Source organism: Bemisia tabaci, chromosome 3 (genome assembly GCF_918797505.1).
Source record: "Bemisia tabaci chromosome 3, PGI_BMITA_v3".
NCBI lineage: Eukaryota > Metazoa > Arthropoda > Insecta > Hemiptera > Aleyrodidae > Bemisia > Bemisia tabaci.
Genome location: NC_092795.1, coordinates 50,130,265 through 50,158,090, shown reverse-complemented (window position 1 = coordinate 50,158,090; position 27,826 = coordinate 50,130,265). Strand labels below are relative to the sequence as shown.

Below are 27,826 nucleotides of genomic sequence, written 5' to 3'. Positions count from 1 at the left end.
TTTTTTGGGAAATCTGTGCTCGATTGGAAAAAACTATGGTCATTTTTGACGTGCCTTTTATTTCCGCAAAGAATATTTTCAACAACCTATTTTAGTACACCTGAAAGTAAAGTAAAATAAAAATAATTTTAGTCAAAAATTCATGTTTCGCGGGAAGAAAGGCGATGCCTGAATGTCCTAACGACATTTTTCCGCACCACAGCAGAACATGGAAAAATTCGTTTTGTAGCGAAAGTAGATAGATTATATTCTAAGTACAATATTGTGCTACGGCATGTGAATCGGTAACCGCTGAGAGGGAAAGTTAAGATGCATATATTTCACAATAATCAATTTTTAAACTTTTTTTATTTTTACTATATTTACATTCGTCTTTGGTATCAGAGTACTTATACTTAGATTTGATACACAAAAGTCTAAAACTTACAAAATAAATCATGTTCAATTTTACAATGAGCCAAGCTACCGGCAGGTAAACTTTTTCAACAACTCAGATGTAGAAAATCCATCAGATATGTGTGACAATCGGTTTACGAACGACAACAATTCATAGCATAAAATTCAAAGTTATATCGTACCCACACAATCGAGACGGTATATTTTCAATCTATAAGGGATCGTTGTGATGGGTATGTGAACGTTTTCTCTTTATTTCTCCACCCCTTCCTCACAAACTTGCACAGAATGTTCAGTTTTGTGATCCGAAAGCGAGCGATGAGTACGTCACCGTTATTAGATTAATTTTTACACAATTAATTGTGAGCCATAAACGGCAGAAAGGCAGCACAAAAATCTATGTTGAGACTTTTTTCGGCTGCATTGCAACAAAAAATTAACTACGCCTCATGAGAAACCATAACTCATGGTAAATGTTTGATCAATGAGGTGCGTTCACTAACAGTTTAATTTTAATTAGGTGTGACAAAACAATGTCAATGATCATCTTAGATCGCGTAACAGTCATTAGATCATGGGCTTTCCCCTTATCATACTCAGAAATCTAAAAAGAAAACAAAGGGAAAGAGGAGAGAAGAAAAAAGCAGTATTAATAAGATATAGTCTATCTTGGTTGGATGCGTTACAAAAATTACTATTCTCGGCATGAGCTTGAATGGACAAAAACATTTTGATGACTGTAATAAACAAATTCTTATCTCTTTGACCAGATTTGCCAAGAATGCTTTCGAATAGTTCTACCTAGCAAATGTCTATTCGAATATGACTCGCATCGCGATTTCTTTTTTATTCTTGCAAATCGATAAAAAACGAGCTCGCACAATCCTAAATGTCTTTCCCATCGGAATCTTGAGCCGGTAAAGTTCTTGACTTGATTTCAAAACCTGAAGATACCATTATAAATATGCATGGTTTTAGCCAAAAGTAAATATGAATTGATTGCTGTGGTGGTATGAGACCACTGCATCAATCTCAGAGGTTATTCCCTTAACTGCTTCCGCTTCTAGTTACTTTCGGATTTGATCTGTTTTTTGAGTTGAGCCAGCTTCGTCAGACAATTGTCGCGCCAAAGTCTTTTTTCGGGAAGGTGGCCGATCGGGATGCTTCGTTCTAATTCCTTCGCAATTTGCTCTGCTTGTTCACCCTCCAGTTTTGGAATAGGTTTGAATGTCTGACAAACCGCAAACATTGAATCTGCATACCGTTGACTGTAATTTGAAAACCCTGTAAAATGAAGTACAGTTAAAAATCAGTAATTAGGAACCGTAGCACAAAACCAAAGTACGGATGAAGACCTCTCTCTGGTTTTTTGGTAACAGGTATGGAAAACTTTTACCTCTGACACTTAATTACCAGACTTCCGACATTGTTGCTCTTGTCATTTGTTGCTCGGAATTTCCACAATTTCACGCTGGTGTATATCTGATCCTGATATATTATAAAATCACCTGGGTTTTTTTTTCTTTTCTTTCTTTTCTTTTTTTTCTTTTTTTTCTTTTTTTTCTTTTTTTTAACGACTATTTGCTCGGAGCATTGGCTCAAATTATGTTCAGTGTTAAACATTGGCAATAGGTTAGTTGATAATTAAAGCCTCTCACCTTCAGCATTTAAATGAGCAGTTTCCAAAGGACCTAAAAATGCGTACCGCATCCCAAGACCTTCAGACATGACTCTGTCAACATCTTGGACGGAGAGTATGCCATCTGATACCAAATGCCAACATTCATTTAAAATGGCATACCTGGAAAAGAGAGAAAAGTATATTCAGCAACCATGCCAAAATGAGAAAATACGAATAATTAAAAATAATATAAATTGAAAGAAAAAAAGTGACTCGTTCACATAAAATATTCTCGTAATCGTTTATTTTTCTTATTATTTTAAAAATAATAAGAATTAAATTTTTTTTAAAAAAAATGTGTAAAAATTAATCAAAAACAACTTTTTTCCTTCTATTCCAATTGTAAGTTGCCTCTTTTTAAGTTCCTATTGTTAACGAAATTAAGTAAGGAGAATCTATCAAGAGGGACAGTTTTGGGGGGAAAATTGATCAAATTAAAACCATTCCAGTGGATCTGCCGTTTTCGTTCGATTTCGACTAAAAAATCATTTCATGTGAGTAAAATACCTTTTTTTTCTCAATTGAATACATGTTAAAATGCGTATTGTATCTACAATCGTCCGGCTGGATTTTTTTTTCTCCCTAAATAATTGGAGCCATCATAATGTTTGCAGGCGTCCATAAAAAAAGGGAGAACTTAGGCAGTTAGTTTTACATTGGGGGAATAGTTAATTTATTTGTATCATTACTGAATTCTGTTGAGGGCGAAACCGGGTACTTCTTTGGTGAGGGTGACAGGGCTCTGTCCAATTTCTTCCATCAATTCTCTGGTCGTCGTTACCACCAAGCTGTCGGTCCACTCAGCGGGTACCAATTCTACAAGGGGCACGAAATAAGGTGGGTTTACCTGCAAACACAGTTAGTGAACAGGTGAGCTAACATGGAAACGGCGAGGCGTAATTAGAGAAAACACGCACAAGAAACAAAGCGCTCCTTCATTCCAATGGTTATGCTATCTCAGTTGCACCAACTTCGAAAGCACTTCTCCACACATATCGGAAACCTTATACAGCATTTATCCAAATCTGATAAGATTGAAGCACTTCAATGCACAAGGAGTAAATTTCTTTCCTCAAAAACAGCTATCTAAATTCGCAAAAGGTTTTCTATGCATATCGACGGTGTAAGTCGGCGATCACATAACTCGGTTTGCAACGTCGCAGACTTCCTGTCATACTTTGTTTTTTAAACGGTAAACTACTCAACGGCAATATTTTAAAACTGCCGTGATTTTTCTTCTCTGTGCGAAGAAAATTCTGCTTCAAGGAATAATGTCAATTTTCTCTCCGTTAAAAATATAACTTAGAGGTGGAGATATTCTGACACCGCAATATGTGATTGTGGACTCACGCCGTCGATATAATTTTCAAAGACGGCTCATCATCATATGCGTGCATTACAGGCCGATGGAATGAGATAGAAACATTTTTATGAGCATCCTAGAGGGAAAAAAGTTGGAAAACGTCACCCAGAAAAACGCCCTGGCTGCTTTTTTATTTCCTATTTTAAAAACTCCTCTTCAAAATTTCGCAGTATAAATAAAAGGGAAAGAAATAAAGTTTAAAATGATATCAACCATTGACGAAATGAATGCCAACAGTTACAATCTTTTAAACTTATCAAGTTGAACGCTCTAAAAATTGCTCTGGCTTCATTTGAAAGTGAATCCTCCTTTTTCTTAGCTCTTACTTTATCGTGGATGACAATAGGTGATTTGAAATATACTCAAAATATGTGCTTTATGCATTTTTTTGGTCGATGCCTCGAAGAAAAAGTGGAACGAATCAGCTCATATTCCTAGCTCATGTTTTAAAGTTTGACAATGACAAAGTTGACATGACACTTTCTCATTCCACAAAATTTGGAGCTTATAGACAAAAGCTTTGCACAAGTGAAATTGTTGATTCTGTCAGTTTTGGGAGTAAAATGTTGAGATACATACGGGGTGAGCGACTATGACTTGATTCCTATGGACGATGTGTGAAGAAAATTGGGACGGTAGAAACGTTGAGGTTGAACTGGCAAGAATTGTGTTCGGGCCGACCACCTCATCTACTTTGGAGAAAACTTTCTTTTTCAGCTCCAAATTTTCCGGCACGCATTCCTGAACAAGTTTAGCGTTTTTCGTGCACTCTGACAGTACATCAGTCCCTGAGGGCAGAAATTAGACAAGTTATCGGTAATATGAAATACATCTGCATTCGATCACGCTATTCCAACTGTCAGCGTTCAATTTGAACCAAAATAATAGCCGTGTACAAAGGGAAAGAATAAGATTAAAAAGTGAACAACTAAAAGAAATTTATAGAGAAATGATATTTTTTTCAAAAATGGCAATAAAATATTTTTGTCGGCAAAGAAACATTTTTACGAATTGGAGACGTGGCGATTCCTCCGTCGTTGAAATAAAACAAGAGTGTAGTGTAAGTTTGCAACAGCACAAACCGGGATTCAGGATTTTTTAATTATTCTGTAGAAGTATAATTCAAATTTTGGCATCTGCTGCGCTGGAACATAAGGGACAGATGAGCTTCGTGACCATGTAACATAGTTTTGACTGCATAAAATTTTACTATGGTAGTATCAATAAATGTCTCCAACAGGTTGCTAACCCCTTGCAGACAGAGGACATTAAAGTTTAAGTATGGTTAAGTATGTAAGTAAAGCTAAGTATGATTCCTCTTCGGTTGATTTTGAATCTTTGATGAATTGTGCATCAAGGAAGCTTATTCGCGTATAAATATCCGTGGTGTATTAATTGCCACAATGTCTCATCAGTTTTCAATTTTAGGGCTAAATAAATAATTTCACCGAAAAAAAAGGGAAGTTGATATAACGTTCTGGATGTTAAAAAAGTGTGCGAGAACTTACAAAATGCTGAATTAACCGCTACAGCAGTTTCTTCAGCAATGTCAAGATGTAATACTAACTGCTGTAGCGGGTAATTCAGCATTTTGTGAGTTCTCGCGCACTATTTTTACATCCAGAACGTTATATCAACTTCCCTTTTTTTTCGGTGTTTATTAAGATAAGTAAAGGGAATACATTTTACTTAAGGTACGAGTCAAGTCCCGTTACCGCTAACAGGAAAAGAGACCTCTTTCCACGGAGATACAATTGTCAACGCATTTATTTTAGTTGAGTTGGGTCGAAAAAACTGGTCTGGACAATTCGACGGAAAACTCTCTATCGTGTCTTCGAGGAATGAAATGGGAGCGATTTAGCCCCTTATTTTTTAGCAAAAAGAGGAGATAAAGTTGGAATATACTTTGACGATTCGTACCCCGGACCTGCTTGAAATTCTAAGCAGATTTGTTCCCTACAGTACGTTTTTTAAAGTGCAAATTCGAAACTTCAGGAATCCAATATGGTTTGACATTTTCGCCCCCCCTTCCCCCATGTATGATGTAAATACTGTTTAATTAATGGATATAAATTACTTGATTTTGAGTTAATGACATAAGGTTTCTTTTTCCTGTAGTGAGTCGCAAGTATAATCGTAACTTTTTCCAAGAGAAAAAATTTATGGAGCAAATTTTGAATAATTTTGATTTTAACGACGAAACGTTTACTACGGGTGACGAGAATAGGCAAGTAACGTCTAGCGGTCCCTTTCAGCTTCTGAATGTAGCTATACCCTTCTTCCTTTGGGCTGTTCGTCTGCCTTTTTCCGCAATATTTTCAAACAAAATTAGATGTTTTGAGCTCGTTGCCCTGTTTGCGAGAAAAGAGAGGTCGCTACCACATGAACAATTGATTTATTTGTTTGAACTCACTTCCGGCCGTTATCTCAGCTCTCGCGCAGGAGGACGTCACCGAATCGTGCTGCTAAATCGCATAATTTTATGTAACAATTTCGTCAACTCGCAATCGCACGCCTAAAATTGAGGGCGATCGAGACATGCAACTTCAGAAATTTCCCGTGACGCGTCTGGTAGGTCAGAGGAAAACAACCCGAGGCACTCCTTTCTGCTTTTTATAATTATGTTTGCCTATCATTTGGGATAAATATAATACAGATATGACTTATTTTTAATGCGCTAAAAAATTCTTGGGTATTTCACAACTTTATTCAAAAGCTCAAGAAGAGAACAAAATCTGGATTTCAAAAAAGTTGTAGGATGACGACAATTTGACTGGAAACGCTAGATTTTGTAATTTTTAATGAATATGCTTCTTTGATTAGGCAACTAGGATACAACGAAAATTCATGACGGCACACATTCCCTCTAAAATATTTTTACGCAGATTGAAGGGTTAAGGAGTTCATGTGAATTAAAGAAAATACCATGGCTATGATTTTAATTTCATAACTTCACTCCTCCCTCTTTTAGACCTTCAGAGGTCATGAATGTGTATTCGGCTCATGAGCATAATTTTTCAGGGTCGAATGGATAAAATTTTAAGTTTTCTTTTATAAACATGGGGATCCGCCCCGTGGCCCCCCTGACCACCTCGCGGTCCAGTCTATCAATTGCCGAAGAGTTTTGCGCCTTTGACGTTCTGCGTTAAGAGTGTTTCCAATGATTTTATATTTTAGAGTAAGAGTTGATCCGAATGAATAATCCAAGTAACCAAGGAAAAAACTTAAAAAAAAAATATTGAACTCATTTAAATGAGAGAATGCTGTTCAATGAATAGGCCATATTTTTTACCTTAATTAGCTTCATCTCTAATGTGAATGAAAATTAACGAAATCACGCAAGAATCACAGTAGTAAAACCAAATGAGCCTGCCGATGTTTGAAGGAGGAGATGTAAGAGTTACGTTCCCAGTTCCCATACGTTCAGTATTTTACTAATACATGGTTATTCAAAAGTCACGCACCACTGACCATGAGAGGGGTGACCATTTGAAATTTTTGAGTCGCCCCCCGCCCTCTTTTCCCCGAGGGGATCGAAAACTAGAAAGTTCCTTAAAAACTTTCCCCCTCAATATGAGGAAAAACGTCTTGAACCGCAAATCGATATCATGTAATTAGAACTTAAAGTTATGGCCAGTGGTGCGTGACTTTTGAACAACCCTGTATGAAAAAATATAGTATGACAAGTAGTATGCAACGTTGCAAACGGAGATATACGTTCCTGCAGTTTCACTGTTAATATGGGGTTTTATCGTCAATTTTTACAATTGGTATTGCTCCTTAAATGCCCGGAGGAAATGTAAAAATTGAAGTGATAAATAAATGTAAGACTCATTCCAGAAGAGTTTAATGATCATAAGGGAATAGGCAAACCTGTAGAGCCTATTTGCTTGAGAGAAAACGTGATCATTAAACTATGTGTTTTCTCGTGAGTCGCGCGTCTAAATTGGGTGAAAGTCAAAGGTGGTTTCATTGATCGCCACTTAGGTTTCTATCCTGATAAAGGCTAAATGCATGTTTATTTTCGTTCTGTAGAACGCAAATGAATTACCTCAGCGCCCGATTGGCGCTCGAAGTTAGAAGATACTCAAGAATTCCAATTCTATCTTAGATCCCTTCAAAAATTGGATTGCATTTGAGTTATGTCAAGTTGTAAACTTAACGTCAGCATATTTTAATTTCTTTTTCGAAAGACTGCGGTATTTATCAAAATTTCTGAGTAGTGGTAAATTTCATGATTCAGTGAATGAATTCAGCACAAAAGTGCCTTTAAGAAATGAACAAATGGTAAACATATACTCGTGTACTCTTCATAGTTAAAGAGTGGAAGAGGGGGAGGGGGAATAATCACACTGCATGTTTAGAAACTAATATAAGAGTAAATGCTTTTTTTGCAAAAAATTACATACTACCTACATACTGCGTCGCTTGCTGTATCACACTAGATTGTAATTATATGTGCGTAAGCAGTCTCATTGGGACGGATTAGACATGTTTTTTTTCTATTTTTTTCTTTTCGTTTTGGGTAGCGCAAAATGGTTTTAAAATTTCTATGGGAGCACTGTGATCCGTTGATGACGTGTATAGACTTAGGTTTACCTAAGAGCACTTAAAAAAATCTCAGTTTTCCGACGATACAACATATACATGATTTCATGAAAAAACAAGCTAAAAAGCTGTGATACGTTCGTGAAAGCAGAACGCCCGTTTTTTTCGATGTAGGCGCGTTTTTAATTTCCTGAAGAAGATGAGCACCGCTGAGTTGAAAAAACTCGCTCACCAAAATTTCAACCATCAATTTTTAGAAAAGTACACTACCTTAAAAAAATAAATTATAGAAAAAAAGTATCGTCCTTCGTGCTTTGACATCAAAAGCATTACATGGAGGTATTATACAGATTTATCGCTCAAAATACGTTAAGTCCCTCTCCGCTACCTTGTTGTTGAGCTGGTGCGCTTTCGAACACATTGTCACTGGTATATTAGAATTCTAGAGGCAGATTGATAGCAAAAAGCGCTACTTATCGGCTGAGCGCTTAAAAGAGAGGAAAATATCAGAAAGTAACAATGTAAATGAATACCTCTCATCAAGGAGAATTGCTGGTCCGCATTTGTAGAGCCTCGCAAAATTCCCTGTTTTTCGAATTGGTGCAACTGCTGGTTCAGAATTTCCAATGATTGATTAACAAGGTCCAAATTGATGTCGTAGATCACAATCTCATATCCCTTGGCTGCATAAAGCATGGCCCAACTTCGACCTATCAAGCCGCTGAAACATTATCAAAATCTGTCAGTAATTATTTCAATTAATTTCTACATATGTACATTAAAATGAGTGACAAATACTGCAAATTATCGCGTCTTAATGAAGATCACACAGAGAATATACAACAAGTTGGTTTTTGCAATCGCTAGCGATAGCAATATTCGTCATGGGAACTTTTGCTTCTGGGATATGAAAATTTTAAGGTACAGTTCGTTTGTAGTATCTTCAGAATTGAAGGGGCTATGTAATTTTGTGTCGACATCTCTTTTTTAACATTTTTAATTTTTTTTCTTTGCATACAAGAAAGCTGTTATTTACCAATTATTTATTTTCGTTGGATTATGTATGGTTTTTGGAAGTTAACGCATTTAACTTTCAGTTTCGTTTTTTCGGCGTAAAGTATGATATTTTTACTCTACGCATATGCCCGAATACGCATCATAACGACGGTGAAACTACCAAACCACGTATCTCGTTTGCAGTGTTTAAAAATCTCCGCTCACATTTTATTTTTTTGAAGTAGACCAAATCAATATCATTCCTTGAAATTTTCACAGAATTTTCTCCGCACGAAGAGGAAAAATCACGGAAATTTTCAAGACTGGACGTTAAGTAGCTTTTCATTTAAAAAATAAAGTATGACAGGAAGTCTGCGACGTCGCAAACCGAGATACGTGGTTTGGTAGTTTCACCGTCGATAAGTGACCTATGTGCTTCCTAAGTTGCCATTTTTTTCATTCAAATAGATGTAACCGAAATGTTAGATGTGTACTACCTATACTACTTTCATGTCATTGCTTTATTTATTTATTTACTTTTTGCGTAGGTATAAATTGTTATTTTTTGCTGAATTTTGGAGAAAATATTGCTTTAAGAACGTGGAATGTAAATTAATTTTATTGAAAAAAGAAAATACCATCATTAATTTGGGCGAACAGAGAAAATATACATCAATATTTGGGTCAAAATCTCCCTGATTATATAAAGGATGAATATATTAGTATTTCTGTATCAAAAAACTTAGCTTTTGTCTTCAGAGATACGATGATTCTAGTCCCAGTCAATTTGTTTTATTGAAAAAAAAAAAAATAAAAAAAAAAATAAAAAAAAAAATAAAAAAAAAAACAACTGAAATGTTAGACATACTATTTTCATGTCTTTCTATTTGTATCAATAGGTACTTTTTGCTTAACTTACGAACGTTGAATGCAAATTAACTTTATTGAAAAAAAAAAATAACGTCATTAATTTGGGGGAACATGTGGCTGATTATATGAAGGAGGTATATTCCAGTATTTTTGTTTAACATATTAACTCACGAGAAAATGTTCGTACATTTATCATCTACTATTAATTATTTTTTGATGATTAGTCTAAAACATTCAATACAACCATTAAAAAGTAGTTCCCATCGTCGGGTATCGAACTCCCGATCGCCGGGTGCCCGCACCTAATCAAAAATACGAGGCGGTTTAGTCAACTAGGCTATAACGGGGCCACGTGAGCGGGAGTAAAAATAGCATACAAACGACTCGGGCAATGGACGGGACTTATCACAGGAGACCTTAACTGCTTTTGGGATATGAAGCGCATTGCTGTAGGAGCCATGGTTCGCACTGTTTTAATGCGTCTCGAGGTTCATCCCAGCATGCATTCCGATCGCGGCAGTTGAGCTAAGGCAATATTTGCGTATCCATGAATTAAATCAATCAATCGAGCTCTGATTTTGACTTCTTTATCCGTAACGAGTCCTCCAGAACAATTTTCCACCTTGTACGATGGTTATTATTTCTTTACTTCTATTTTTCAAATTTGAGGTGGGATAATGGCGGCTTCTCAAGAGCAACGAGGTAGGCGATCTTTTGCACCAACGAACAGAAAACTGATGGCGAAAAATAACCAATCAGAACCTCCCAAAAAAAAGAATTTGCCTAAAAACGGAACTTCGTGGTTCTGCGCAGATTTACCAGTCAGACACGACATCTCAAGGTGGAAAAAAACTCGCTGAAAGCGAATTTTAGCAATCAACACAACTTGACGTAGAGACATGATTGGCTAAAAAATACAACGGTTTTTGATACATCGGAAAATCAACCAAAAATCGGAGACTGGGCGAAACGCTCAAGGTCGCAGAGGTATAGGGAATCCCATAGCGATAGCAACGGAACGATTGTAATATCATGGGGAACTCCGTTCCCATGACAAAATATTAGAGCTTAGTTAATACCATCCAGCCCCTCTCAGCAAATCTAACCAAACTTATTTCGCACAAAAGAGAGATTTTTGATCATTATGTATCTGCGATGTGGCTGTTTGATTTTTAATCATAATTTTCTCTTGAGCCAACTTTGGAACGTTTTATTCTCATCAGAATACTCCATCTAATACTCTCGTTGTCCATGGTTCAAATTAACATTCATTAAGGCGTGTAAAGCACCAAGTGACGTGACCAAAGACTCGTTGGATATCTAGTCCTTACTTTAAGATATGTCTGAATTTTAAATACATTCAACTGTCGAATTCATACTGAACGTATGAAAATCCAATATAAAACTTTTAAAGTTTCAAAATATATGTATTTAAGCGATTATTAAGAGGCAAAAAGTAGGAATCTCTTTGGAAAATAATTGTACCAAAAGTGTGCCCTTCTCCTCGTGATAAGAAGGCAAATACCTACACAAAAAATAAAAATTTTCCTTTAATACTGTTTCCAAAATTTGAATAAACCTATTGGTACTGCAGTACCAGCCTCTAGGTACTACAGCAGCTTTATGAGAAGCTAGGCCAAAATGAAACTAGGTTTTAATTATTATTTCCATTCTTAATGTGATGAATATGGGTTTAAAAACAGGAATCTCTAAAAAAGGAAATTAACATTCATTTTCGCAAAGTGGGACATCATACTGAACGTTCATGATCTAGTGAACTTTTCAGTCTCAATGATTCTGACATAATTGATTTTAAAACGAAGAAAAAAACGACGTGATAAAATTTTATAAAAGGGTCTCGTAAAAAAGATATGAGAAGAAACCGGCTATATCTTCAGCTTTTTTTTTCATTGGAAGAGCATATGAAATTGCAAAAATATTTATGGTAATGAATAATAAATCAAAATATATCGATCACCGTAATCAATCAATGAATTTTAAGCTGAAAAACACGAAGAGAAAATGTGCATCATGGAAATTCAAAGTTCATTGTTCATGCAATAATTCATGAGATTGAGTGTGATTTAACAATTATCTCTGTCAATGCCCTATGATTTTGCAATAGCATGGATGAGGTTAAGGTAAATTTTTTTCCAATCGAATGTTCAACAAGATGCGAGTACAAAATTATGCCGGTAAAAATCTTGACTCTGAATTTTACCGGCCAATTGTCACAGGGCCGCAAAGCGATAAGCACTATGCAGAGCGATAAGCATTAACTGCTTGTATCAGAAATGCTGCATTCACAATTTTTCATTATATATTCAAGGTCTTCGCAGCATATTTAACCATCGTACTTTCTAGCACGTGCTATTCAAGTTCTGAAACTAACAACCAAGAAAACTATAAACGCACAGTGATGTTTTCGTTATTTTTGAAAATATTCCACACGAGTCATCGAGTAGAATCAGTGCGACATCTAGATGTACCACCCTGGCTTAGGTTTCATCTTCTCTTAATAATTGGGGGAACTGTGTTTAAACAATTTTAGGTTTGATTGGACAGTTTTTTTTCACGCAAAGATCCCACGGCAACTAAAATAATGTAAGTAAAAGAAAATGTTAAAATTCGATGGGTACTGTATAGGTGGATCCAAAAGGGGATAGTAAGGAGCGTATAGTCTCCCCCCCCCCCCCCCCGTTTGCCTAAAAAAAAGGAGAACTGAAAAGGTGAGAAAGAAAGAAAGAACGAACGAAGGAAAAGAGGAAAATATAAGGAAGGATGCATACATATGGTAATTATTACGACATTTTGAGAATTTTTTAAGGCAGCCTTTTGGATCTCGGAACGGAGAAATCGCGATATTTTGAAATTAAGTTCCGATTTTTTTTTTGATTTTTTGGCGATGAAATTGATAGAATTATCAACATCTGAGCATTCTTGTCGAAATTTTATCTCTATAAAATCGCGTTCGATAAAATTGGAATTTCATCTCAATTTATCACGATATTTTGTGTTCGATACATTTGCAATAGATCAGCGTCGATAAAATTACGATACGTTCTCCGATCAAATCGCAACTTATCGCGATTACTGCTACTTGGAGTGCTGCAATTAATTCAAAGTTGTGCATCCCTCCGATTGTGATTCATCCTGGTGGAGCAGGCAGCCCCGATACGAGTGTTGCATGGTCACGTTTTCAAAGTCGCATGAAATGAGAGCTGTTGGTTGGAGTAGGTCAAGGCTAACGTCCGAGTACTTGATTTTTACCTTTTTATCGAAACTCACGACGAAAAAAAACAAGACATGATCAATATCTGCGAAAATAATTCATTAATTGCCATTTTCGGTCAAAGAGCGTAGCAAAAGTGTCGTGACGTCATATTCATTGAAAAAGGAGAAACGTAGATTCATTGGCCCTGGTTGTTTATCAGTCGAACCCCTCCTGGTAAAAATCAACCTCATTTATCACGTAGTTGCGACCGATAAGCTAATTTGATAGTTTGCATGTAATTATTTGGAGTAATCGTGACGTAATACGCGATTTTGTTTCGCTTGTTATTCGAGTATCAAATTAAGCTGCGAGAACCGCGACAGGTGTACTTTGAGAGGCCGTGGGACGTCATCTGCTCTGATAAAGTGGGTGTGATCGACGATGTTTTGGTTACATTTCCGACTGATCAAAGGTAAACATAGAGAAAAAAATGAAGGAGGACGTAATACCGTGCAAAAAAGTCGCTCTGATAATACCGTCACATCTTTCTAGATTTTCTTTTTGCGTAGAAAAGTTCGGCTTCAGCGTACCTTGCCCGAAGAGTGACTTATACTCGAATTAAATCAATTGATTTTCATTTAAAAAATATATGGTAGATTTTACCATACTCTGACACAGTGATACGAGTATGGTAATAAACACCAGGTTCTATGGTTGCATTTACCATACTGAACACTACTATAATTCTTGTTATTTTCACCAAATAGCATCACTGTGTAAAAATCAAGTAGACTAATAGTAGATATTACCATACTTTTTTTTAAGTATTCTCCAAAAAACAAAAACAGAAAAAAGTTACAAATACTGAACGTTAGCTCTTATTGAACAAAGTTTGTCATTGATGGTAACTGGAAGTATCCGGTCATCGACACCGAATTTCGGTCAGCTGATTGTGAGTCGAAGTTCGATTTCTGAGATTGAAAATTTGGTTGCGCAAAAATTAATCGAGCTTTTTGTGTCCGTATTCATCTAAGTTTTCCTCCCTCTCCTTCCGGTTTTATTTTACTCAACAGGAAACTAGGCGCTATTCGGATTGAAAGAATAAATATATCCTTTATAGGTAACAGTAAATCTAATAAAAGTTTTAATCTCAACTTATTTCGTTTTTTATTTTAAAAAAATGAAAAACAAGAAGAAATGAGGCAACATAAAATGTAATATAGCTAATTTTTGTTAAATTTGCCCAATTATTCCAACGTTGCTGGATCTTAACGGTAAATGGCGAGGTTAAAAACATTCATTGAAAATGAAAATTTACTCAAAATTAACTTCAGGTTTTGTGATTGCATAATTAAATATCCTTCGAGAAGGTCTCCGGCTTAGTCAGAAAGTTTAAGATTGATTTGCTCATTTTTCCGGATTGATGATTTATTACCTGCGATGATTTGTTCATTCTGGCGTTGGAGTCTTTTCAAGATTTTTAAGACCTGAAAGTTCGGAAAAACACCAACACCGGAATGAAAGAATCATCGCAGGTAATTAATCACAAAGTTTAATTACTTTTGCATCCGAGAATGAGGGTTTTGATGCAAATGCGGGTGCACACTCAATCACAGAGCAAATCCAGCTCCTGTATGACGTTCACCTCACGACAGGTCCATCGGTGGCGTGGCGTACTTTGCGATATATCTATTAATCTGCCTTTTAAACCTATGGATAAGGATCGATAAACAGGGTGTTCGCAACGAACTATTAGGAATCGATTCTTCACCACAGTTTCCGCTGAGGTCCATCAATTTTGCGAGCCAATGTAAGGTCGCAAAAAGGATTTCGTCCTCAGCTTGACCCGTGGGTGTGGGGTGTGACACACCCTCCCCCCTCCCCCCCCAAAAAAAAGAAAATATTTAGCTTAAATCCAGAGCAATTTAGTTGCCTTCGGTTTTGATTCCTCTCCGTCCTTTTAAAGAGCCTTCATTTGAATGATAAGGCAAAAATAGATCCCGCGTGTTGAAATAGTCGCATCTGAACTGAATTTTACCATATTCAGGTGATGTTTGTATGTTTAAGGTGATAACAAAAGATCAAAGCTTTAACGTCCCGGAAATTCTGATGTTTTCTCAACCAATGTAATTCACCTATCTTGAAAAATACATTAAAATTCAAAAATGTCTGCAAATATGAGCAAAATATTGCAAAATATATTTACTTCTGAAGCTCTCTTTGGTTTTTTTCAATTATATAATCATATTGAACAACATAAAAAATCCACGAGTAGTAAATTATGAAGTGGATGTAAACTGATCATTTCCCTCTATTTTTTTTATCACGCACAACATCCATTACAAGGAGAACAAGACTGTATAAGACCCTCAACAAGGCTTATTTATTGGAGTGGTAAACATTTTGAAGATTATATCCATCCTCAAGTTGTGATTTCCTTTTGAAGTGGCTGCTGAGTTATTTTAATACAACTGTTGATAACGTAAGTACAATAACTAAGAATCGAAAGCGTTTTAATTAGCGATTAAGTTCTTTTGAGATCAAGACTGACGGTCGAAATGAAATTTAAATCACGTCATAAGTTTATAATCCACTTGGAAATCACGTAACGTACTTCAGTCATAGTTGTTTGGATTTCTTTAATATGTCTGCACGAAGCCTGAAACGCATGGATCAGATGAAATGGACCGCGTTGAACAGAAAGGAACCAAAAGCCACATCAGCTATTGCCAAATTTAATCGGGCAATTCAATTTTTTACACAAGAACGGTTGTGCGGATTTTCGTGCAAATTTCAGTGGATTTTCTCCATAATACAGAGCAAATTCCTTAAAATTTTCAAAGGAATCCACACAAACGTTCTCTCGTAAAACATTAAATTGCCTAGTTAAATTTGGCAATAGATGCTGTGGCTTGGTTCCTTTTTGTTTAATGTGGTCCAAATGTTCCTGAATGAAAACTATGCCCCAACTTAATTTTGATAACAATCGGTGTTTTTGATTTTGCAATCCTCCCAGCGAAAAGTTGTTAAGGTCGGAGAAAATTTTTAAATAAAAGAAGAAAACCCTAAGTGATTTTTTCATACCCAAACATTCACATGGATTAGCGTACAGCCTCAAGAATACTCGCATACGAGCCTGTAAAAAGTCTCCAAGTCATTTTTAGAAAACTCCGGAATCAGACTAAACATTTTAATGTGCTTACAAATGAACTTGGAATTATGAGACTGCCATTAAGAGGAAAATAACGCAAAATTGAAAGGTTGGATTTCGGCAAGTAAGCATGAGTCACTGGAAATTCCGAGCCAATCAATTTTAGCATCTTTTCCCACAAAGGATGTAAAAATGAAATCATTTTTTTTTTCTTTTTAAAGAGAGCCGGCTTTCTATTCCATCTGAACCCACAAAACTAATTTTTGGATTAATCACTCCTTGCCGGCCAGGTTGACCTAGTGATGAGTGCGCCTGACTCTAGGACAATAAGTCTCGTGTTCGAATCCAGGTGGTGGTGACAAATTTTCACGGAACTGACAAGTAGATCTGGAGAAACAGATTCCACTCGGCCTTAATCCTTGAAAATTTGAAAGCCTGGAGCATTGATGTGCACTAACTCGTAGCTGATGCTCATCCAAGGTTGCAGAATCCTCAAATAGATTAAAGACCTCAAATTACTTTAAAAAAAAAAAAAAAAAAAAAAAAAAAAAAAAAAAAAACCTTTTCCTTGCAATTTTCCCTTTAGAATTTGACCGTTGTTGCTTTCATTGACGAAAAGTTTTGATTTCAATAAACGCTCTATTTGTATTTGAACCACGGTCTCTTTGTAATACACATTAAAACAAGACAGAATATAAAACCACTGCAAAGTGAATGATGGGAAACAAATTCTTTAATCGATGCAAGGTGCATGAGGGTCAATGCGCTTTTATCAGGAATGTTGCCTTGTTGTCGCGTAATTTTTATTTATTGTTCTGATGAAAACCGAAGGCTTCTTGGAAAAATCTGTAATTATGAAAAAATCAAGGATTAAATTTTAAATAGTTGATGCCACCAAATCCTATAATTTTCAGTCCTTTTATCTTATTTTACGCCATATAATCGGGGCTATCGCACACACAATATACAACGAACTCAGTATACTGTTAGGAGGTAAAACCTCAGGCCATTGAAATGCCAAAACATCTACTCCTTGTTGTCGCTCGTTATTATTTGTTTGCAGTGGCGTGGCGTGCTCGGCGATATATCGATTGTTATGCCTTTTAAACCTATGGTAAAGAATCGATTATTAAGGTGTTCGCTGCGAACACTCTGTTTATCGATCCTTTTCTATAGGTTTAAATAGCATAACAATCGATATATCGCCGAGCACGCCACGCCACTGTTGGTTTGCCCTCAGAGGGCTGTAAGGAAGCTTAATTTAATTAAATAAACCATCGCACTTGCTGTTAGCTATATTTCTCACGTATCTCTTCTCTTTACTTCAATTACTTTTTTTTTGCAACACGAAAGATTTAGGAAAAAACACGTGTCTGAATACAATAGAAATCAATCAGGAGGAAAAATTTGAGTCGTGTTTGTTTATTTGGGTAGGTTTTTTGTGTCTCTCTGGAAGAAAAAATAAGAAAACAAGCGCACTTGAAAGAAATTGCGAAAAATGAAGCTTTTTGTTTATTTACGCATGGATCATATACTATCCTTTCCTATCAAAACCTTTTCTATAAAATTTTTTTGAGCTTTCACGTGGCAGAGACGGATTTCAAATATTTTCATCGGTGCAAAATTTACAGCCATTTCAATGGTACAGATGTTACCTACCCGCCTTTCCCCGAGATCGTATGGATTTGAAGCCACAAAAAATGACAATTACGCTAGAAGTTAACGCTATAACTCAATTTTCATTGACATTTGACGTTTATCGCCAGAGTTATGGGCAAATTTGGGGGGACAATCTTCAACTCTGATGGGCTATACCGTCGAAACAAGCATTTTCAGAAAAACTTTTATGGAACAATGGCCCAAAAAATCGATCCGTGAGGTCTGGCGCATTAAAAGTAGGGCACAGAATCTCACTCCGAAGATTCTTGAGTGTGCATACAATTCAATCCAAGCAAACCTGATTTCTCGTAACTATTAATAAATGTCTGCTAACTTTTTAAATTCAAAAAAGACAAAGACGTTTCTGATGTGCTTAACGTGATTTTTGTACAATTTTACTCATGACAAAAGTGCTCAGTTGCCTGTGTCTCTTGTGTGCAACAGTCCTGCATTTTCACCAGTAATTTTATCAGCATTATATCATCATCTTGATCATTATATTTAATCAAAACTTGGCCTCAGTTGCCTGTGTCTCTTGTGTGCAACAGTCCTGCATTTTCACCAGTAATTTTATCAGCATTATATCATCATCTTGATCATTATATTTAATCAAAACTTGGCCCCACTTGTTGATATGCAATATAATGGCTCTACATAATGATACGTCAAGCCCAGTTAGAGTTAGATTGCTTAGCACGCATAATGTAGAAGCTAAGGCCTTGAAAAGTATTAAGGATTCAATGTATTTCCAGTTGAGTTTTCCTGTGCTTATTTTTCCGTGTAATATGCGTCTGAAACATTCAACCAGCTTAATATACGACCATTGTGCGCCCGCTTCGATACAAAACTGAATTTTAATTCGCATATCTACGCATGACCTTTTCCGCTACCTTGAAATTCGAAATGACATCGAATATTATGTGATGTACGCAAATAATTACTCAAAGGATAGAACATTATGCCACTTATGTTGAGATTAGAGACACTTTTTACAAAGCTTTTCAACCTAAAAACGAACTTAAAACTTTTGCAAATTGTTTTTCAGCATTCTTTCCACACGGAAGAACAGCTTTAAGCTGGATCTGAAAAAAACATTATCCAGACGATTTTGGATATGCAGTTTGCTCCAAATCCACTCTGAGCTTAATCCTTGCAGGACTGATAAGTACCTACTAAACATCTATGTACTGCCTTTAAAGTGATGCTCTATAGGCACTGAGCCATTTTTTTTCTGTGGGACTTTCATTCTTTCCTATTCTTTATTATCACTAAAGCAACCGTGATCAGACGAGTAGCTCTTGACGTTTTCATAGAAGATCGTGTTAAAGCTCTTTTTTATAGGCTCTGGAACGTGCTGGCGCGACAATCTTCAGCCGGAACAGCAAAGATTATGAAGTTAGTTGAGATGTGAATTCCAGTGAAAGTTACTCGAGATGAACTTGCATTTACTCGCGCGCAGAAGTAGCTATTTGAACAGGAAAACAACGATTTTTATAGCATTTTATCCTGTTGATAAATCTAGACTTTATTTAATTTTTTTTTTTTTTTTTTTTTTTTTTTTTTTTGGCAAATCGAGATTAATTTTTGGTAATAAAATTAATAATTTGGATTCCCATCAATTTTAGGGGATACTCTAACTTACAAACTTAAAAAGCAGCTGAATGAAAAGAGAGCAAAGTTGGAAGTGTAAAGTCAATAACACAATATTACCATATACGTGGTTTATTTGTGAATAATATTTTTAATTTGAACTAAAGCGGGTGAAAGGTTTGAGTGAAAATTTATTTAATTTTTCTGTCCGATGAACGGCATTTTTATAGGCAGACAAATGACAATATAAAAATCCACCAGATTCTTCTAACCAACCACAATCGCGTCGAATAAAATAAACTAAAAGATCAGTGAGTGCCTCTAGTGACTTCTTTAAACATGTTTTACTCAAAATAATCCCATCCGAAACTTTCAACTTCGGTGCTTACATTTTAATCAGGTTGATTTGTGTTAATGCTATCTATTTGTGAGTACTTTTTATTCACGAATATACTTTTTTAAATCCTTGATCAATTTCGCCGAAAGGAAAACATACGTCTAAAAGCACTAATATTTGGCTGAAGCTCCTTACCTGTCACCGCTCATTTGCCTAAGCTGTGCAAACACCAGGCTGAGCTTATAAAATGGACAGAGCTTTACATAAAAAGTTTGCTAAAATTTCAGCACACACTTAACCGTCAAGCATCAACGAGGTTAATCACAAAATGTAAATAAGCTCCACTCTCTCGACTCGATCCTCTTATTGCTTTCTAATTATTTTGAGCGAATCCGCACTGATGAGAGGAAACTATGAAGATCGTTGCAACACTTGCTACTAATAGCACTGTCAACAATCCCCATAACATTATCCTTGAAACTACCGATTTCTGACTATTTTAGATCTGAAAATAAATGTCTTCGACCCTCTGCCAAAATTATTGAAACTAAATTTTTTGTTCATAGCTATCCACTTTTACTTCTCCCTAACATCGTAAGAAGTGCATTGCCGTTTATTGCTGATACCTAGGAAAAATCAACATGGAGAAAAAAAAGAGGAAGGGGTTTAGTTCTAACTTGGACATTTCCAATTAGTTGTGGTGGTACCCTAATAAATTAGGTGACCGACCAAAGTGTTATAGTACTACCCCAACTTGAGTTGCAGTACCACCAAAATTAATTGGAAATAATGTCCATATCATCCAACAAATTTGGAGAGTATCACCGTTTTAGGCGATAAACCCTAAAAATTTTTTCCGTGAACGAATCAACAACCCGAAAGAGTACTGCAGTTCTAATAATTCTGAGGAAAGTGACTAAATGTAATTATAGCACCTCGATAGGCAAATTATGGACACGAGTAATACAATTCTACTTGGCTCGGCCGCCAAAGGCTTCATTGCGTTGATCTCAAAGAAGTTCAAAAATTGACTGTATTTGTATGCATTTAAAATGGCAGAAAATCAGGTTTCATCCCTGTCTACCCGTATTTCATCCGTGATCTTTTTCATTTCTTTTTATTTAAACAAGTTACATTTAAAAACGTGCCTATACTGAAAGAAACATGCCTTATATCTCCCTCTCTCGGTAATTGAAAAGTTGACTTTCGATCCTTAATTTTGATCTAATTTTGGCTCCGCTGACAGCGATTATGGCCTAAATGACGTAACCGCCTCGTAATCTCTGAGATATCATGCTTTGGAGTAAAGACATTAAAGAGCAAATTTTAGAGATATCTTTAAATCTCACACACGTTTAACTCGGACTGTCAACAGTTTGTTTACACGACTTATAATCATATCATATCATTAGTTTCGTGATTACACGAAAGCATCTGCACGAGATTCTGGGCATTTGTAACATAATTGATCACGAGCAGAAGTCAAAAGTCCCAGTTCAAAGAATCTAATCTTTTGTCACGCTCCGGTGATTTGCAGTTTCATGATCTCTTTCGAAAGTTAAACGTTTGTCGCAAATCAGTAAGAACCAGTAACTTCACCAAATATCGATGAGAAAGCAATTTTTAACTTCTAAAGAGGCAATACGGGAGCAACAACCCGCCATAACTGGACCACTTACTGCATTGTGACAACAGGATGAAGTAGCCGAGAACAGGCAACATTCACAGTATGGTAATTTTATGGTGCTATTTCATGGAATATTTTCTCTATTACAGTAAAGTGGTTAATTCTTTTAACTTCGGTTTTGCTTTGTATTTTATGAATGGCGGCTGTATAATAGTATATTTTTCGTCAATTGCTTCACCCAATTTTGAAACAATCTCGTCCAAAGAAAAAAAATCAAAATGTACAAAAGAATTTTTTCACTCAAAAAACATTGACATTCTGCTCTAATACTTTAGGTAGTTATAGTTTTTTGTGAGATTCCTGATTGTTTTGAAAACGGGACAAAAATGCGCAATGCTATGTTACCGTGTCTCTCTAAAGTGATGTAGTCCCTTTATCGCATACAATTTTCTTGTCTTTTTCAGACCAAATCTTCACGATTACGCAAGACGGCATTAGATCCTTCAAGCCGGGAATATTCGACTCGACATTTTCGCATTGACTACGATAGGATTTCAAATGGTATTTTTAACCTGACACTTCAGTTTTGAGAAAAAGAAAGACAAAATATTTTATGCATTTCGTGATTGAAGGGGAAATTTTTTCACGCTTGGTATCATTTATACATAATTTATCGCCAGCGCAGAAATATGAATGGTAAGTTTAACTATTTTTCATTAGTAAACATATTCAGATCATCGATTATTTAACATATCCTTTTCCTGTTTTTTTTTTTTTTAGTTTTACCACATTAATATTTGAGTAACTAAAGGTATGGTTTTTCCAGTTAATGGTCATCATACTTATTGTTAGTATATTTTTAAAACATCTCACTAGAATGGAAATTGCGATATTCAGAAATACCGCCTTCAGGATCCGTTATCAACGAAGAAAGTGAAATATTCTCACGAGTAGTAACTGAATTCAACACTGATATATATAAATTGAGAAATCGTTTCATTAATCGCAAAAAATCAGTTTCATTGACTGTAATTTTTAATTTTGTCAGCAGAAAATGTGAGAAACTGATGATCCTATAGTAGCACGCAACATAAAATTTATGGGAAAAAATACCACAGAGAAAAAATTCTCATAAAAAGTAGTACTTGAATAGGCCAAAAAGAATAATACTGTGTAGGACATACTTCACCTAAAACATAGTAGAAAATCCAGTTTATTCTCCAGTCTTTTTACGTTTTTTTTTATTTTATAAAGCTTTTATGCGTAAAACTCTGGAACTCTGATTATACACGCCTTTTTATAGGTTTTTATACGTACTTGTTGACGTGCTTCCTTTAGACTGTTAAAAACTACACTTTTTCACCTCACACACTTTTTTTACGAGTTAATTTGCGAGCTGCATGTGTGACCAAGGGAGGGTTGTTTCTTTTACTGAACTTTCCTATCCTCATTTTATGTTCCATTTCGCGACAAAAAAACTTAGCACTTTAATGCTTTAAAACTTTACGTGAATCAGCCCTAGAAAATAAAAATTACACTCACAATTTTTTGAGGCAGAATGTCGTTCAGCTACGTTATAAAAAAATAAAATCCGAGAGAAAATCAGGCAATATCTGATGCACTCAGGCTGGATGAATGTCGCCCAATGGGCCTCTAGACAAGGCATGAATTAAAGCTCAGCGTGTTAGTTTTTTCCGTCAAAGTTCCACAAGGAAAACGAGTCACGCAAAGGAAAGTTTAAAAATCAACTCGTGAACAAGGTATAAATGTATTCTATTCACGTATGCAGGTCAAATAACAAAACTATAAGTGTCGTTATTAAATAATCGAACTTCTATTTGATCTGTGTTTCAGAGCCTTGTTAATATCTCTTTCAAGACTTCAGGAGTCGATTTCAAAGTTTCCCGTTGTGTGAATTGTTTTCTATGTAAGATTTTGAAGAGGAAACACTCGACGTTTTCCTCTATATCAGACCTTGTCTTGCGATTCTACAAACTAAAAGAGTTACTGAGTAATTTTTTAGAGTTCTGAATAACCCATTGGATTTGTTGAATTACAGATCCATGCTCTGCACAAAATTGAGGGAAATCCGAGTACTGACCTGCCGATAATTCCAATTTTCCCTGCCGAGGACATGACGTCACGGTCCGGACGGTGGATCGGAGAAAATTTCGCGAACACAAAATTCACAAGCGTCGCTGAACGTGCGAACGATGACGAACGACTGCCCGCTGTCGCGATCACTCGTTAGTCGTTACCTTGCTCTTGCTATTGAATTAACGCGAGTTGCGTCGCGCCGCACAGTGGATCGAGTCGATAGGAGAGGTCGGACAAAATTCGGAAACTTTAAACGCTCATAACTCCGTTTACACGAAACTTTGAGGTTCTAGAAGTGGCACCACTGGTTTTCTCGTAAAATTTGCTTCTAGAAGCACCCGTTATAAGTTAGAACGTGACGATACAAACATCAAAATTTGCGGTTTTAGTAACAAATGTCACGTCCGACCCGTCTGATTGACAAGCTCCACTGTGCGCCGTACAGCACGGCCGAGAGGAAGGGGGGAACAACTTATCGGTGATGAGACGGAATTGGGTATTGACATCTGCTCATCCGACGACGCGCTAATAACTGACCGGATCCATCGCGCGACTATCAGATTGTTCGCCGAGAAGTAATCTTAAGATTTAGCCCCCCCCCCCCAAAAAAAAAAAAAAAAAAAATATTGAGGGGACGCTCAAGTACAATGCAAGCGACTGGGGGGTAGAGGCATTTGATAAAGAGAGTGTCGTCATGTGGCTATCGATTCCGAACAACGCTCCCAATATTGATCTTCATGGAACTCTTAGGATCTAAAGATGGCGGACGTCGCAACAAAGGGAAAAAAAAACACATTGGATCTAGAGCCCAGACTCTTGAAATCATTGACAAGAAAAAATACTCTCGATTCAACCAGTTTTTTGCTTGAATCAAAACGAAATCCGCTTAAATTAAGAGGCTTGGTTCTTGATTTAAGCTAGATTCTGATTGAATCAAGAGTACTTTTTCTTGTCGATGTTCTTAAGAGTCTGGACTCCAGATCCGATGTGATTTTTTCAGTGAAGTTAATATAAATAAAAAATGACTTAAAATGTTACATACTATACTTGAACATACCTTTAACAAAAAAGTTTGTTTTGGAAACGGGCTGAATTTTGTCAGCACTTCAGTATTGAAATGCAACGTCCGCCGATGCGTTAAAATTGCTCCGACGGCTAATTAGAAGTATTACGGACTTAAGTGAGGTCACCACTCATGTTAAGAGTATTTAAGTAGGCTAGCTTTTTCCGACAGAATTTGGCCCCTGGAGCTGTATACGGGGCGTTCCAGAGTTAACTGCCTGACGTCAGGAGCGTGCACATTTGAAAATCATTAGGTAAATACATAGGTCGATTTTTTGGACCTTTTGTCCTGAGACGCAAATCTGCCTTTAGAATCGAAATTTCCAGTTCCGGCTATCACAGTTAGGCAGTAATGCCAATAAAATGGCCGAGCTCATGACAATTCTGCCGAATTTTGGCAGCCAAAACCGAAAATCTCGGCTGCAGGGACTGCATTTTTGGAGTGCGGATATTGTCGAAAATTATTTTACCCTGTAATATTAGTCGTATGAGCGTCATACCGATTGCGCTATGCCAATCAGCCGCGTAAGTTGGTGACAAAAAACCTACATTTAAGTTCGGACGGACGGCTAGGATATCTACACATTAGTTAGTTACTTGAACATTCTGTTGGTTATTTTAACACATACAGGTATACGCTTTGATTCAGGAAACACATTGGGTGTTTCATCCACTCACTCTCCTAATTCATAGAAACACGGTCGATAGGGGCGATACAAAATTACTTTGCATAACGTTCATATAGATCGAAATTTGTATTCAAGTGCTGTTGGCAGTGTTGAGTGTATTTAAAAACCAGTCTCGAGATTGATTAACCCATATGATTGTATTCCATGGTCGTGGTTAAAAATTATCCCCCCAAACACACCTGAAAGTAAGGACCACCATCTTCAACTGTGAGTTCTGGGTCAAAACAAGATTTGTTTGATAAAGAGGGCTTCAGTGGGTAGTTCATCTGTTGGAGTATAATTGAACATGGTTGCCCGCTGAAAACTCCCCGCAAGTAGCAGAGGTTGCAACCACTTGCAATAATCGTTTGATTCTTGCAACTAATAGATTGATGTGCAGATTGCCTATTCTCTCCCCCGAAGGAGGAATCATTGTTGGAACTAGTTGCAATTAAGTTGAAACATGTTTCAACTTCAAAGTATTGCTGGTTGCCTATCTTTAGATTTTAAACAACTTTGGTTCAGCAATTTTGCAATCTCAGCAGGTTGCAACTTTGTCTTCCGATCAGATCGCCGAAAATCGGCACTTATCGACCAAAAGTTTACCGAAAGTTGCAACTTTGTTGCAACAAATACCAACATTGTTTCGACTTGTTGCAACTTTTACATTGAAAAATGCTACTTGGGTCATAATGATCCCACGATCCCCCTTTAAGTTAGTCGTACTTCGACAAAGTAAAAATGTTATTGTGGCTCTATTTTCCCAAGCATTTCTTCGTCAATCAAATGGCTTCTGTTTCTTTTGTATCCAGGATTTGGCTAGGTTCGTTAGTTCATTTGGAATTCTCATTGATTACACTGTCCACAAAACATAAGCATTGATTGGTGACTTAATCGTACCTGAGCGACAGAATTCATTGAAATCAGATCTAATTTGACAAACTTTCTCTGCAAACTGCTTGACGTAACGTTCATCAATCATCGTATCGTCAGGTGGAGGTCAATACAGATCTATGCTATGAGGAAGAACGCCATATGATTACTCCAATGCTGTCAAACTTCCAGATCTCTGCTAATTGAATTGAGAATAAAATTTACTGCAATGTATTGAAAATCCTCCAAAAAAATTGGGAATGGAAAAACTTATGAGTTTTTCAGGATATCCGTGTTTCATCAGAGGAAGTGGAGCAATGCTCGATTGTTTATATGACATTTTTCCTGCACCAATTTATCTCATTCTAATGAGTGGGTGCTCTTTAAAATCCTTACACTGTAGTAAGCTTGTCCTGAATCCATATTTTGAGGATTTTATGTTGACTAGATTTGTTTTGACCATTTTGCAAACGACGTAATAAATAGCAATAGTTTTTAAGATGAATTTGGCAGCAGTGCTGATAATCGCCTGGCACGGTGCAATATATATAGCTAGAGGTTTTATGGGAGGTTACACTCCGGCAATACGGAAGTTGTTTAGTGATAAATGATTCGCGATGATGAGGCAACAATGTAACTTACTCAAGGCAAAATGTAAAGTTTTTGGAAGGAGAACCTACCAGTATTTTAGTTTGTATTCCTCCTCTTCTGCCCCGCCTTCCCGATTAATTTGATTACAATTTTTTTTTAAATTTATATCTTTTCAAACATTGCACCTGTACTGCGAGAAATTCTCTTTTGAAAAGACTAAATTTATTACAATTGAAAGCCTGCCAACTGTATCATGTTTGTGAATTATGTAGTTGTTCATATTTGTATCTCGTCAGAGGCCGTTGCTGAATTTCGTATAGAGCTTTTTTGGTATTATTGAACCCCCTACCCCCCTTGCCTTGTAACGCTTTTGTGACGTAGGTTCCTATCCTTTAACACATAAATCAAAATGGAGTAACGCTCCCCTCAATCCCTTCCTCCCCCCTAGAACATTACGTAGTTTAGGAGCGGCCCCTCACCAAAGAAACAGAAAAAAACATTGAACTTACGTTTGCTTCCCTTATGATTTGTTTCTTTCTTTTAAAATTACTTAATTGTTTCCAAAGACTTTACTTGTAATGTTCCCACATAGTTTTAGCACTATTAATACAACTTATATTCTCTTTTTCGTTCTATTTCTTCAATTTTCTCTATTGAAATAAGGTACTGAGTACTTATACAGCTTTTAACATATAGAAGTCATTGAAAAGCTCATAGAATGAGTCTCCTGCAAGCAAGAGTTAAAAATAAAAAAAACTTTTGAAAAGCGCAACCACCAAAAATCACGAAGAGCTCGCAAAAACACCTGACATCTACCTCTAAATGCACATTTATGTAGTCTGTATCGCACATTTTCATGATCCAACCAAGTTTTTTTCAGAGAGTTGTTAGGCATTTTTACAACTTTTGTGGGTGAGTCTGGTTACCATGGCGAAGAAAATGGGCCCGTGAAAGCGGGAAATTGGGAAACGTGGGATACATACTTCACTAATTATGCGATGAGAAAGTGAATTTCAGACTTTTTTATTTGCTCATAGTGAGTCTCATGCAATTTTGCCACTTTCATCACCAAGTCTATCCATTCATCTGGCCATGTTGAATGA

At 36.4% G+C, this 27,826-nt stretch overlaps 1 protein-coding gene and 1 long non-coding RNA gene across 2 annotated transcripts; one reads left to right on the top strand and one right to left on the bottom strand.

The window, feature by feature from the left end:
* Positions 1–329: 329 nt before the first annotated feature.
* Positions 330–23,859, bottom strand: LOC109030675 (lambda-crystallin homolog). The gene is made up of 6 exons (XM_019041763.2): positions 23,534–23,859; positions 8,522–8,709; positions 4,020–4,228; positions 2,767–2,924; positions 2,055–2,197; positions 330–1,680 (listed from the first exon to the last, which is right to left on the bottom strand). Exons 1-6 carry the CDS (start codon positions 23,566–23,568, stop codon positions 1,460–1,462), a joined length of 954 nt encoding a protein of 317 aa, XP_018897308.1. The 5' UTR covers positions 23,569–23,859; the 3' UTR covers positions 330–1,459.
* LOC140224282 (uncharacterized) lies at positions 18,451–23,630 on the top strand. Its single transcript, XR_011899580.1, has 3 exons — positions 18,451–21,537; positions 21,897–22,128; positions 23,492–23,630. It is a non-coding gene; the product is annotated as an uncharacterized lncRNA (long non-coding RNA).
* Positions 23,860–27,826: the final 3,967 nt, after the last annotated feature.